General features: G+C 40.9%; 1 protein-coding gene across 1 annotated transcript in view; it reads left to right on the top strand.

The window, feature by feature from the left end:
* CPVL (carboxypeptidase vitellogenic like) overlaps positions 1–12,991 on the top strand; it is a gene marked incomplete at both ends in the record, with an annotated part of 113,929 nt that extends 100,938 nt beyond the window's left edge. Inside the window, 1 exon segment of the mRNA XM_081243650.1 lies at positions 12,887–12,991. Within this exon segment, the coding sequence (XP_081099776.1) occupies positions 12,887–12,991 (105 nt within the window).
* Positions 12,992–14,639: the final 1,648 nt, after the last annotated feature.

Below are 14,639 nucleotides of genomic sequence, written 5' to 3'. Positions count from 1 at the left end.
GCAAATAGCTAGAAACAATGCTTATGACCATCACTACTTTAAAGTTACAGGAGTTATCAGACCCACAGGTTGCTCTTCTATATGTATTCATATAGAAGGATGTATGTTGATATATCACAAATTCATGTTTAGCTGTTTTGATCATTTCAATGTAATGGCTTCATTTGTAATCTATAATATATATGTATATATATTATGATATGTATCATAATATATATATGAGTGAATCATGTATTTAAAAACATTATTCTGGGGCTTCCCTGGTGGCGCAGTGGTTGAGAGTCTGCCTGCCGATGCAGGGGACATGGGTTCGTGCCCTGGTCCGGGAAGATCCCACATGCCGCGGAGCGGCTAGGCCCGTGAGCCATGGCCGCTGAGCTTGTGCGTCTGGAGCCTGTGCTCCGCAACGGGAGAGGCCCACGTACCGCAAAAAAAAAAAAAAAAAGAAAACATTATTCTGAGAGGTATCTTTAGGCTACACTAAACAGCCATAGGGGTCCAAGGCACACAAAAGACAAAGAACCCATGGATTAGACTATTTGAATTGTTGAAAATAATTCATAGACTCTCCCCAACCCAAACCATGGACCACCTTTGGTGACCTCAGATTGAGAAGTTATGAGCTTGAATTTTATTTATTTTTTATTTCCTTGACGATTCTCACTACTTCTATTATATCACCATACTCAAGTGACATTATAGTTTAGGGATTAAGGTAATGAATACTGTGTTAGACCTGGCTTGGCTCCCAGCTCTACCACTTACTAGCTGTGTGACTTGGGCAAGTTACTTAACCTCTCCAAGAGGTTCCTCATCTGTAAACTGGGGTTGATATTAATACCTACCTCTCTTGCAGAAGGATTCATTATTAGAATTAATTAAGATAATGCTCATTTATTACTTGACACTCTGTCTGACATCTAGTAAGCATGTAATAAATATTTATTTTATTGTCTTTGTTGACCTCTCCTAGCATGAATCTGTTTTCACAGGGCAAGATGCTTCCCCCAACCCCATCTAACAGGGTCCTTAAGAGATATTATGTCTTAAAGGCTCAGATGATGAAATGGGCTGAGTATTATTCATCAGATAGGACTAGAAATACTGCAGTTGTATCCAGTTTTCCCTTCACCATAACAAGGAGACTGTCTTGATGAGAGATGGAAGAAGTAGAGGGGACTGGGGAGGCGTTCCATGTTTTGCTGCATGGCAGTCTAACAAAAGTATATGAAAATCACTAAACTGAGTGATGAGATGTTTCTAAAGCATTGAGTCCCTTCTAGTTTAACAATAATCTGAAACATCCCTGTTGACAATAAATGAAGCATCCAGCCTTAATGCTTTGGTTCTGGTTTTGTTTTTGTTTTGTTTCATTTGAAACTGAGCTTCTAACATATGGAAACAGGGAAGAAGAGGAATTTAGGAGCTTAGATTTAGAGAGTAAAAAATAATCTAGCAAAAACAAAAAACCAAATGTTTGGCAACTTCTTGCTCTTCTGCTGTCCAGCATGGAGATGTGGGTGTTGTTTTTGTTCCTCTATTTATTTTTTTATGCAGCAACCGGAGTCCCAAGGTTTCCATTCTGGCACCAGCTCTGCTTGCCAGAGGGGGACTTCCCACTTTTGCCTTTGTTTCCTTCAATTGCTTCTCTGTATCCTCCCCACTTACTGTTTTTAGATATAGGGTTCATCTCATCATCCTTGTGTTGGGCAGAAGGAAAAAGCACAACAGAGAACATGTTGAATTTCTTAAAGATTCATTTTTGTGAGTTTGGCAGCATCAGTAGGTGGGTTTTTTCTTTTCTTTTTTAGTTAAAAATTGAATAATATCCAAAAATACGTATCATACTTGTGTGAGATAAAACAAACAATGATAAATGAATACCCTTGTGCTTACCAGTCATTTAGGAAATGCAGCATTACCAGCCCATCCCCTTCTCTCACTGGCCCTTGAGGTAAACCACTGCCCTGGATTTTTTTTATCACCCTTTTACTTTTTTTTTTTTTCTTTTTTTTTTTTGCGGTATGCGGGCCTCTCACTGTTGTGGTCTCTCCCGTTGCGGAGCACAGGCTCCAGACGCGCAGGCTCAGCGGCCATGGCTCACGGGCCCAGCCGCTCCGCGGCACGTGGGATCCTCCCGGACCGGGGCACGAACCCGTGTCCCCTGCATCAGCAGGCGGACTCCCAACCACTGCACCACCAGGGAAGCCCACCCTTTTACTTTTTAAAAAAAAATTAATAGTTTTACTGCAGATATACATCTCCATAAATGATATTTTACTTTTCATGTTTAATTTTATATAAAAGGAATTATTCTGTATGATTTTGCAATATACTTTTGCTCTTCAATACTTTGAGATTCATCGTGTTGATACATGCAAAATTGTGCTTCGTTCTTTTACATTGCTGCATAGTATTCCATTGTGTGATTATATCATTTGTCCATTTCACTGCTGATGGGCATTTGGGTTGTTTCCAGCTTTTTGCTACTATAAATATTGCTGCTGTACACAGTCTTGCAAGTACCTCCTTGGGCCTGCATGCAAGACTTTCTCTAAGAATAATTCCTAGAGGTGGAATGGATGAGTTCACAGGGTTTGAGCATCTTCAACTTTCTTAGGTAATGCCAAACTGTTTTCCAAATTGATTGTATTCTTTCCAGTAATGTACAAGGGTTCTGGTTATTCCACTATCTCGCCAACTCTTGGACTTGTCTCTAGGCATCTTTCAGCTGGGCTTGTTAAGTGGAAGGGGGCACTTAATGTCTTTTCCCACGTCTAATAAATGTGGTCTGTCTTCTTTTTCTCTTGCTCTCTTTCCCGTCTTCTTCTCTGGCTACCATCAATTGAAAGACTGTAGCATCCACATCCAGTGAAAGGGTGGAGTGGACATGTCATATCCAAGTCTTGGTACTGCTTTGATTGTGTGGATGCACTTTTCTTTCTGGATGGCCTGAGCTGATGCTCGCTATCAAAATAACCAGCTTTAAAAAAATTAGAAATTTATTTCTTCAACACCTTATCACTTCAGCTTACCAACAGTGGCTCAGTATAAGAAGCAACTAATAAAATAGACATGTCAACTTAAGCCTGGATTTGCAGGCAAGGCCTAGACCACAGGGAGAAGAACCTGAATCTTTTTTCTAACACAGCACAAATCCCCTCACTTCCATCACTTTTCCATTGAAATGACAAGGAAGTGAAGTTTTTTAGCCAGTCTCTTTGCTGTGAGTCTTACCAGAAAATTAAGAAGAATAGTAATTGGCAAATACTACTCACCCAGTTCTTTAGCTAGCCTTTCTCACATCTGCTTTATAGTATCCTTCTCACTGACCTGATTTACTCACTTCCTACTGCTTGACACAGAAACCCCAAAGAACTACTTCAAAAGAAAAACACTGATTTTATACAAACCAATAAAAAACGTACAGCATTTTGGGGGACATAAAAAAAACAATGGCGGGCCTCCCTGGTGGCGCAGTGGTTGAGAGTCCGCCTGCCGATGCAGGGGATACGGGTTCGTGCCCCGGTCTGGGAGGATCCCATATGCCGCGGAGCGGCTGGGCCCGTGAGCCGTGGCCGCTGGGCCTGCGCGTCCGGAGCCTGTGCTCCGCAACGGGAGAGGCCACAACAGTGAGAGGCCCGCATACCACAAAAAGAAAAAAAAAAAAAAAAAAAAACAATGGCTACCCTACATTATGAATTCTAGAATGAAACAGTTTTTGCCTTGTGGTGTTTTAAGAAAAGGCACAAGTTTTAAAAGATGCTATTCAAGAACACTCTGAATATGTGTTTTTAAGTTGTTTAAACTTTTTCCCTTTTACAGTAGCCTCATTAACTGGTCTTAACTAGTCTCCTTTCTCTCTAACCTACCCTTCTCTCTGTGCTTTTTCCGAAATGCAAGTCCGATCCTGTTTTTCCTTGTTTAAAATCCCTCACTAACTCCCTGATACCTGAATAAGGTCTGAACTCTTTACATAGAAGAGTAAAGATGTTTGATCTGGCCTCTGCTTCCTTCCCCAACCTGGACTCTCACTCTCCCTCCTTCTTAACTAAATCCTGAAAAACAAACCCAAACACCTTATAATTCCCCAAGCACACCTTACTGTTCTGTCAGCCAATAGTTCCCATGGATTCCCTCCGCTTTTCTTATAAGGCCCTTCCTACTCCTCTGACTGCCTGGAAAACCCCCATTTGCCTTTCAGAGTTAAGTTCCAGCATCACCTCTAGGAAGCCCTTTTCCCAGAACTCCTCCTTCTCTGCATCTCTCTCTATGTACATCTCCTGTTGCATGTACCACACTGGGTTTTCATTTGCCTCTTCAATTGCCTTCCTCCTCTGTTTGACACTGAGCTCCTTGAGGACAGGAATAATGGACAATTTATGATTGTAGCAAACCCCTTAGCACAGTTCCTGACACTCAGTAAATGTTCAGCGAATTAGAATTAAAATCAAATTGTCCCCTACCTTATGCCCACACCACTCTCATTTGTGTGTATATTCAAATACTACAGTTCTCAAGGAATGCAATAGTTGCTCACCATTTGTACACACCAGAATTTCTTCTAGGAAATAGACTAGACATACTGAGATGATGAATAGTTCAAAACAATGCCCATCAAACGAAAGGATGCATTGTTTATGTCCACTGAAAACTATTTCCTTTCTGTGTTACATAAGAGAAAAAAGGAGAAATATTCTGGGAAAGAAATTTATGGAAGGGGTTGTAGAAGTTTCATTATCTCAGTGGCTGACTAGTGTGTCCTCTCCTTTAAAAAAAATTGAATTCTCGGTATTTGAGGGTTTTTTTTCCCTTTTCTTAAAAAAACATACAGCTTGCTTCTTGAAAACAAAGGCAATAATAAACAATAGCAACTCCCAATTTTACTCTGATTATTTGCCAAGGGTCCTCTTAGTTCATGTGGTTCTATTTCATTAGAGAGGACTGATGAGCTTAAAAAGAAGGCTACTAAATTAAGCTACCCAAATATGCACTTAGTTAATACTCAGGGTGCTAATTTATTGTATTATTTAAACTATAAATTGGATAGCAGATCTATTTGCTGAGGTATAACAGCTCAGCAATGATGCATAATTTTCTCTTAGCTATTGAGTGGTTTTCAATAATCTATTGAAATTTAACAGAGAACCATTTCATTATGGGAAGTGAATAAATACTAAGAAGGCTAACACTTAAAGTATTATCTGCACATGGAGAACGGGTTTTAAAAGTTAATGTTATTGAGGAACAAAGAGGGATGGGGGTTTGCCTTTTAAACAATAACTTTTCGTTGTTTCAATTTGAAGCATAACCAGATTTACAAAGTTGTTTATGGGAACAGTAAATGGAGCCAAAAAACAAACAAGGTAGAGCATGGAGTTGGGTAGAGAAATGGGCAGCATGAAGGAACAAAACAAAGTTGTGTTGCAGTATTGCTATGTTGTCAGCTGGACTAAGGGCATTATTTTTGCCTTGAACTCTTTGGTTCAACAAATGGCATCATTGAAAATGTTGCACCATTCGCCATATTTTGTCTTCTAAATTCCCGGAACCTGGGGGCATTTGCGGGTCTGGGGTCCCCTTAGGCTGTGGGTCAGGAACACAGTTGAATGTAGATACCCTCTCTGGTCAGGAGTGGCCCCAAAAAGACCACCTTTGGAGTGTCTTAGGGGCTCTGATACACAGAAGGATCCTGACAACTTGGTGGTGTGGTCTTGAAACTATTACTGCCAGTAATACTAGAACTCAGTGGGGACAGGCAGGAATGGAAGCAGGCAACAAGACCTTCTTACCTTCCTGCAAATATTTGAAACCCAGCCCATCTGATATCCTGCGCCAAGGTTTCAGAGAAGATAATTTACCCATCTGAACGGATATTTCTTTGATTTATTTTGGGAAAGAGGAAGAATGCCTTAATGTCTGTTTCCCCAGGAACATCAAAATGTCAGAGAACCAGTGGTCTGAGAGTAAACCAGCTTGGGAGGGAGGGGAGCCACTGATCTGTAGTGTTTGCCAACTTCCGTGGTGTAACTGCTCCCACCATGGCTGATTTCAGGCTACCAACATGATGTCACCAAATGTGGAGTGGGGCAGCCACGTGTATAATCCAATCTCCTAAACCAGTGGGAAAGAACTCCAGCACACCACTGCTGGAGCTAGCCTGCACTACTGTTTGCAGGAAGCACAATTTTGGCAAGTTGGCTGGCTCTTGTTTCCATGTTACCCAGAAGACAGTGAGTCAGGATCTAAGTCCTCACAACACTCCTGGCAGAGAGCATTTGCAGCTATAACCTCTGCCCTCTCCTCCCCCATTCTCATTCTCTCTTCCCAAAGAAAACTACAAATGTGGATCATAAAGCTAGATATTGAATAAGGGTAATTAATGAACTGGATTGTGCTTTTTATCCTCTTGTGGATATCTAATATCAAAATTGGACATGGAGGGAGTAAAGTTCTGATTACTTTTTAATTGCATGAAACCCTATGTTGTAAAGTGGGTTCTTAAAAGGGAAAAAAGACACAACTGCTTTTTGCCATTCTGCTGAGACAAGTAAGGTCTTGCTCGCTTGACATTTCTGTGTGGGGAGAAGAGGGTGTTGGGCATTGCATGAGGTGAAAGGGGGTGGAAAGAATGGGATGGATCCTGGTGTTGTCAGGCTTAAGGGATACAATTCACTCTAGACAGTTAAGCCTGTTGACAGAGGTTTGATTTCTTATTTAAGTTGCTTTCTTACTTTAACTGGAACATTCTTTCCCATGGGAAGGAAAGATTCATAGCATGGAAATAAAAGAAGCCTGGAAGAGAAATATTTCCCCTCCTAAAGAAAATATTATAATCTATCTTTCCCCTCCTAAAGAAAATATTATAACCTATCTTTCTGAAAAAGTATAGTAAGGAAGTTTACAGTTCCTAGTAACTTCTAATCTTTCTCTGCTCTTAAAGGGAAAACATATTCCTTTGACCATAAAAATTCAGATAATAATAGTATGATGACCTTTGGTTGAGTGCTTATTATTTGCCTGTATGATACGTGGTGCAAGCTTAATACACATCTGTGGACCAAGTGCCATGTAACATTTTATATGCATTATTTCTATGAATTCTCACAGAAAGTTAAATATTCTTAGCATGACTAGCCATTCCAAATCGCCTGGCACTTTTTCAGTGTTAGCACTAAAAGTTTTATGTTCGCAGTAATCCCTCAGTCCTGGGCAAACTGGGACAACTGGTCACCCTAATTCTTATCTCCATTTTACAGATGGGAAAATAGAGTTAGTTAAGTCATTGTGCCCAAGTCATGGAGCTGGGCTCCAACCCAGATCTGCTAAATCCTGAGTCCATGCCTTTAAGCTTTTATTGTTGTTCTTAATAGAGTGGGGTTGGTTTGACCCATGCTATTATTGTGTCATAATCAAAAGTGTAAATCCTAAATTATGATATTGTTGCAACTGATTAAGTTAGATGGTGTACCTAGAGAGCCTCTTGGGAACTGTAAGGTAGCATCAAAGCTCTATATTGACTACTCTAGAAACGATGCCACTGCGATGGCTACATTTAGGTCAGCTAAAGCACCCTTCCCCCTCAATAATTATTTGCTACCCTAGAACTTACAGTGGTGAATCTGAAGGCATTTTCCCTGAGTGTTGTGGGAGCAGCCCTGAGCCTTGACCTTCACTTTGTTTTTTGGTTTTTTTTTTGAAAGTGACTTGCCTCACTCTTTGTTAAGAGGTGGCTGCTAACAAGCTTTGGCTTATTTTTTATTCTCATTACCAAGTACCCTTTCTTTTTAGTATATTTTTTATTTGAGTGCATATTTATTTTATTTCTACTCAGGGTTAGTGTCTGAAAACAAAAAGGTAAGAGTTTGTAAATGTGGAATGGAATAAAAATAATAAATGAAATTTAGTATAAATCAGAAACTAACAAACAAGATTCTCTTGAGTGTCTGCATCAACTCAACCTGAAGTAGAAAACAAGGATTATAAACTATCCTATATCACCTTCCTCCCAAACCTGCTTCAGCCATGTGCCTCTCTTCTTCTTTCTTGGTTAATAACATCACTTCTTGCAAAGCTGCACATGTCAGAAGCCTGAAATGGGGAGGATGTTTGTGTGTTGGAGGGGGGGGGGTGCTTTCACTTAAACTTTATGTCTGATTAATCACTAATTTTATTATTTCTGTCCCAGCACCTCTCTTCCCTTCCCCTTCTCACCATCTGTCTTATGAGCCTACGTCATCTCTCACCTGAAGATCTAGTCTCCTAATTTACCTCCTTACCCCAGTATCATTTCCTTCCAAATCAGCCCCCTCATTACATATTAAGTCACCTTTCTACAGTGCAAATCTGAGCGTATCACTACTCTGCTTAAAACCCTCAAGGATATATCCAGAATAGGCAAACCCATAGAGACAGAAAGTAGATTAGTGATTGCCAGGGACTGGCAGGAAGAGGGGAATGGAAAGTGATTGCTAATGAGTATAGGGTTTCCTTTGGGGTGATGAAAACATTCTGCAACTAGATAGTGGTGATGGTTGCACAACACTGTGAATATACTAAATGCTACTGAATTGTTCACTGTAAAATGGTTAGAATGATAATTTTATATTATGTGTATTTTAACACACACACACAAATCCTATAGGGTAAGGTCCATGCATCCCAGCAGCCTGTCATATGGGGTTTACCTGTTCAACTGTCCCTTCTGCTTTCCCACTAACTCTTTACAACTGAAACCTCTTTTGGGTTACTGCACGTGCCATGCAGTTTCATGCCCCACTGTTTTTTGTTTTCGTTTTTTTTTTGGCTGCGTTGGGTCCTCGTTGCTGTGCGTGGTCTCCTTCCAGTTGAGGCAAGCGGGGGCCACCCTCCGCTGCTGCGCGCGGGCCTCTCACTGTCGTGGCCTCTCCTGCCGCGGAGCACGGGCTCCAGGCGTGCAGGCTTCAGTAGTGGCATGCGGGCTCAGTAGTTGTGGCTCGCGGGCTCCAGAGCCCAGGCTCAGTAGTTGTGGCACACCGGCTTAGTTGCTCCCCGGCATGTGGGGTCTTCCTGGACCAGGGCTCGAACCCGCGTCCCCCACATTGGCAGGCGGATTCTCAACCACTGCCACCAGGGAAGCCCTCCCCACTGTTTTTGAACTCACAGTTTCCTTTGTCTTTAGTGCATCCCTTTCCCCCTCCCCACCCACCATTGTCCGGAGATCTGCTCCTCCAAGACTCCTAGGAAGTCCCCCCTGACACATCTCTGTCAACACCCATTGTGAATTTCCCTCTCTATTTCATCTCAAAAGGCACAACTGAGAAACCTTTATTGCCAGGTCCATGTTTCTAGTTGCGGGGAGCATAGTATTGTTTTCTAAAATGTAAAGTGGAACGAAGCTTTAAAGTGTTTTGTATAACCCTTTGAAAATTCATGACATCTGGAACACATGAGTTTAGGGGTTTCAGTGTGAAAGCACCCAAAAAATACAGTTTCTGGTGATGAGACCATTTCTATCCAGGGAGCCTTGAGATTAATCTTGTCACATTTAAATATGTAATCATGACCCTGTCACATTTTTTTACACAGCTCTAAAAACTCTGTAGTGATTTGTGTTCTTGATTCGTGAGTGGTGAGTGGCTTGGCTATAAACAGCAGAGTGGGTTTTGTTTCAGCACTCATAAATTTATTTCTGAGGTTAACGTCAGTAAAATGCTGTATGGGAATCTGATAGAGAACATCAAGAATTTTGTGGTATGTGAAAAAGACTTGGTTCCTAAATGAGCTTTTCTTTCCAATCTTAATGACATCATTTATGATGTCATTTGGTCATTACATGTGGCAGCTCAGAATTGGACCAGGGATCAGGCAACTCACTGTGAATAAGAATTATAACACCTAACCCCTGTCATCTCGTCTTTACCACTTGTTTATCATGGATGTAGAAGGTGGATGTGTGTGTGTGAGAGAGACTGTGTGTGTGTGTGTGTGTGTGTGTGGGTGTGTATAAACACCAGGAGAGCAGATGATCAGGAAAAAATACACTAAGGTGAGGTCATGAGTAGACGTTAACCACATTTCTCTTTGTATTCTCCCTTGATGTAAGAACAGAACTGCCTGGTTTCTCACAAAATAGAAAGTTGGTTTCAATAGCGGTTCTCAAAGCGTAGTCTTTGGACCAACAGCACCAACATTACTTTGGAACTGTTTGAAACACAAATTCTTAGGGGCCTCCCTGATGGCGCAGTGGTTAAGAATCTGCCTGCCAATGCAGGGGGCACAGCAGTCTGCTTTAACAAGCTCAGGTACTTTTACGCACGTTTGTTTGAGAACTACTGTGTTAACTCGCTTAAACCAAGATTTTTCCATGCTAATGTAGGAACACAATGTTCTAGGTTGGTTAGGTTGATACAAGCATTTTGATCTTGGATTTTGAATACAGATCATTACTGGAAGAATAGTTACAATGGCTGATATTTCTTAAGTACCATCCCAGGCCAGGCACTGTGCCAAGTGTTCCAATGGATATTATTCCATTAATTCCTTATACAACTATCCCAGGACATAATATTTTATTCTCTGTTGTACAGTTAAGGAAACAGAAACTCAGAGACATGAAGTTAATTGCCCAAGGTCACACAGCTTGCTGTGCCTCTGGTCGTGCTCCTGCACTTTGACTCCCGAGCCCAGGCCATCAAGCACTATGCTATTCCCCCATTAGTGGCAGCTCTGGTCTGGAAGACAGGATGACCTTTAGCTCCTGAGTATTCAGTTTATTACTGTTCTGGATGGTTGCCACCAAACTCATTTCCAGCTTAAGCAGCTGGGTTTTGTCATAAACATGACTTCGTTAAATGTCCTCGGCTGAGCTGAAGCTGCATAGAAATCACTCATCGGATTCCTGCCAAGGCCGGAGAATTGGATGAGAAGCTACAGGAAGAGAATTCTAGCCTGGGATAGTGGGGGCAGCAGAAGTTTCCCTCCAGAGCCACATGCACGGGCTCTTGTCACAGATGTGTTTACTTTCAGTCTGTGACAAAAAGTGGGACACGGTGGGTTTCCAGATGGAAGCTGGAACACAAATGGTAGATGGACGCCACTGTCAGAGCAGCAAGGCACAGATGACGGCCTTGCTGGAGGGTAGCATAAAGCAGGTGTCTCCAGGCGTATATGAGGGGTAAGGCCAATCTCAGTCCTTACCTACCTCAGAGGGCTGTTCAGAGGCGAGTGAAACGTTCTGTGACTAAGCCGTAAAGTTCTGTTCAAAGTAAGGAATTATTGTGTAAGTACTGCAATTTGATTAAAAACACTGGTGTTTGCATTAGAAGCCAGGGTTCTAGCTGCTTCCTCCACTTACAGTTGTATGACCTGGACAAGCCCCCTTATAGCTCCAAACAGTCTCCTCGACGCTGCCGTGAAGGGTGCTCTCTGCCGTTGTTCAGGGCACAGCCTCTACAGCTGTAAGCTGCAAAATAAAATTCATCTAATAACGTTGATCCACTTATCTCACACAAGGTTGGAAGATAGTGGGTGTTGGGGGGAGGGGGTAATATAATCAACACACTATGCAAATATATATATATATATATATATATATATATATTTTTTTTTTTTTCTGCTTCAGTTCTTTTCAGATTGATGCAGGTACAAGGCCGGCCTCTAATAAAGGGACTTTTTAAAAGTAGTCTTTAATTCTTGATTGTGATTCAGCAGCTAGAAGTCACTGAATGTGATTGCTTTACTGCATGTGTTCACTTACATCAGCCACTACTAACTCCTGTCCATTCTCCACATGTGCAACAGGACCCCTCAGGCCACAGGGATCTCTCCTGCATGTGCCCTCCCAGCACTCAGTGTCGGTTCTTTCCCTTTTTGAATCATGAAGGCCTGCCCTTGTTGTAGAGAGGTCTTGGGACATTGGCTGAAACCATAGACTTTCCGAGTGCAGAGCCCGGCGTTAAGGGTGGCCCCTTGTAGGCTCTTGTGTGAGTCTGAACTCACCTCAACTACAGAAGTTTTAAGGATGCTTTATATATCCTGAGAGCTGACAGAGGGGTCCATTGTTATCCAAACTTGTTGAGTTTACCCCTAAGACTAGTGGATTCCGTTATATGTAAATTATACACAGAATTTGGGGAGAAGTATACTGATACCCCCATTTTACTTTGGAATGTGTCAAAAAGATAAGGTGGATTAATAGATGGATAGTGAGATCCATCTGTAAGAAGACGAGACAATATCTAAATGGTGCATATATGAAATTCTTTCAAACTTGCTATATGTTTGAAAATGTTTCATAATAAAATGTCAGGAAAAATAGAATGTTCTCTTTGCTGCTCAAAACTGGGCTTTTAAAATTTCAGCTATCAAGGATTTCTCTTTTGTTATTGTTTTAATTTTTTGGAGTATCAAAATATCTCCTTTATTAATGGTACAGGCTAAGGTGGAAGGTATAGCTTAGTGTGACAGCCAAGTGGACCAGCTAACTGAAGGGTGGAATTAAGTAGATTCCTCCACCCAGTTGAAGGCAGAGCTGGTCTCGGGTAGGTCTCCCCACCTTAGTGCCATAACCGGGTAAGAATTACAGCACAGCACGGGGGCGCAGACAGCTCCGTCCCAAGAGGAAAAAGACAAGGAGGAATTTTCCAGTTCTATACATGTCAAAGATGAATGCAACTTGGTATAAAATTGAATAACTACACAATTTTAAAACTTTCTTACCTTAAGGTACCTATTATTAATGCTATCAAAAGCAGACAATCAGCATATCCAAAGGCATGGATTGATATAATATGTTCTTTATTTCATGTAAGCTTTAAGAATACTTTAATCCAAATTAAAACTTTCCATTTATCTGGAATATCCGATTCTCGAAATTTCAGTTTTTCTTCTGTATTTCTTCTTTAAGGTAATTGTTCGAGGTGGAGGCCACATTTTGCTCTATGATCAGCCTTTGAGATCTTTTGACATGATTACTCGATTCATTTTTGAAAGAGGATGGGATCCTTATTGATGGATCAGCTACTTTCCTAAAAGAGAACGTCAGGGATTTTAATCTTTGAAAAGAAAATTTTCAAAACAGAAAATGTCACATAAATAAGAAAATTATCTTTTTAAATCTGCAAAATGTTTCTCATCAATAAAAATTATCCTTGAAACAAGTGAGGTTCTGTTTTGGAGGATCACTACAAAATTAACTGTAAGAAGATGCTGTGCGTGAGTTAGAATTAACATCTTTTAACTTAGAGGATGGAAAAGGATGGATTCTGAGACACCGATTCAGATGGAAATGGATAAATAAGTGGGATGTTGGGGCCTTGAATAGGAATTTTAAATTCCTTCTAAAATGATGTGAAAAGTACAGTAAATGAATAAAGTTGTAACTACATCTTGTTGTATAAATAACAAAAGTTTATCATACCATGCGTCTGAAGGGATTTGGTAAATATCAGGTAAGAACATCTGACATCATTCCAAAGGAATGGGTGACCTTATAATAGTGGTGAGGAAGAGACTTTGGAATGTAGAAAGTCTTAGCAAGAAAGGTAGCTTGGAATTCTTTGAATTAGAAATCTTATATGTAAAAGAAATGATGTACTGATTGACAATAAGCAGAGGATCTTAATCAGAGAACATACTAAATCTTGGCCTTTTCCTTCTTCTTTTTGTTTTTTTTTTTTTAGTTCGTCGGTTCATTTGAAATATACGCATTTATCAAACAGCCTGCAGGCCACATTAGTTATGAGCCATTTTTAATTTGGGTTTTAAATTCTGTACCTTTTTTAGCCAAATAAAGAATAACCTATTTTTGTATAATAATTGTTGGAATATCAAAAAAATTTGAGATCATCTTGCATCAAAATATATACATTTATAAATATGCATACATGAGTAATTTTCCAACTAAAATATCACATCTCGGCACATCTTTCCTATTTATGCATCACATGCTCACATCTCTAATTCTACAGCACATTTGGCTTTTTCCACATCATTTCCCCCTCATATTACCCATCTATGAATTGGCTCACTGGGGAACTAAATTTAAAAAGTCAAAGCCTCTTGCTGAAGATATTTTATTGAGTTCTTTTAATTTCTCATTTTGTGCCTGATTTCATTCAGGGTTGAGATTTTCCTTTTTTTTTTTTTTTTTTTGCGGTACGCGGGCCTCTCACTGTTGTGGCCTCTCCCGTTGCGGAGCACAGGCTCCGGACGCACAGGCTCAGCGGCCATGGCTTACGGGCCCAGCTGCTCCGCGGCATGTGGGATCCTACCGGACGGGGGCACGAACCCATGTCCTCTTCATCGGCAGGCGGACTCTCAACCAGTGCGCCACCAGGGAAGCCCTCCTTTTTTTTTTTTTTTTAATACATGTAGTTCATTGTGCCCATATACTGTGAGACCTCAAATTGAACATTCTGATCAAAAGCAAATTTTAATTATTGCAGAGAATAAACTGGGGGAAGTGTGCACAAAGCTTTGCATATAGCCCCACCTGCAAGTTAAATAGTTGCATTTGGTCCCAATAATATGTAGTGGAAAGAGCACCAACTGTGGCTGGGAGACCTGGGATTTAGTTCCAGGTGTGTCACACATGCACTGGATGTTTTGGATAAGTCATCTCACTGTACTAGCCTCCCAAAGTCTCAAAGAAGATAGCC

Source organism: Mesoplodon bidens (assembly GCF_964165515.1).
Source record: "Mesoplodon bidens genome assembly, chromosome: 9".
NCBI lineage: Eukaryota > Metazoa > Chordata > Mammalia > Artiodactyla > Ziphiidae > Mesoplodon > Mesoplodon bidens.
The sequence above is the reverse complement of the archived record's forward strand: the minus strand, read 5'-3'. Positions and strand labels throughout refer to the sequence as shown.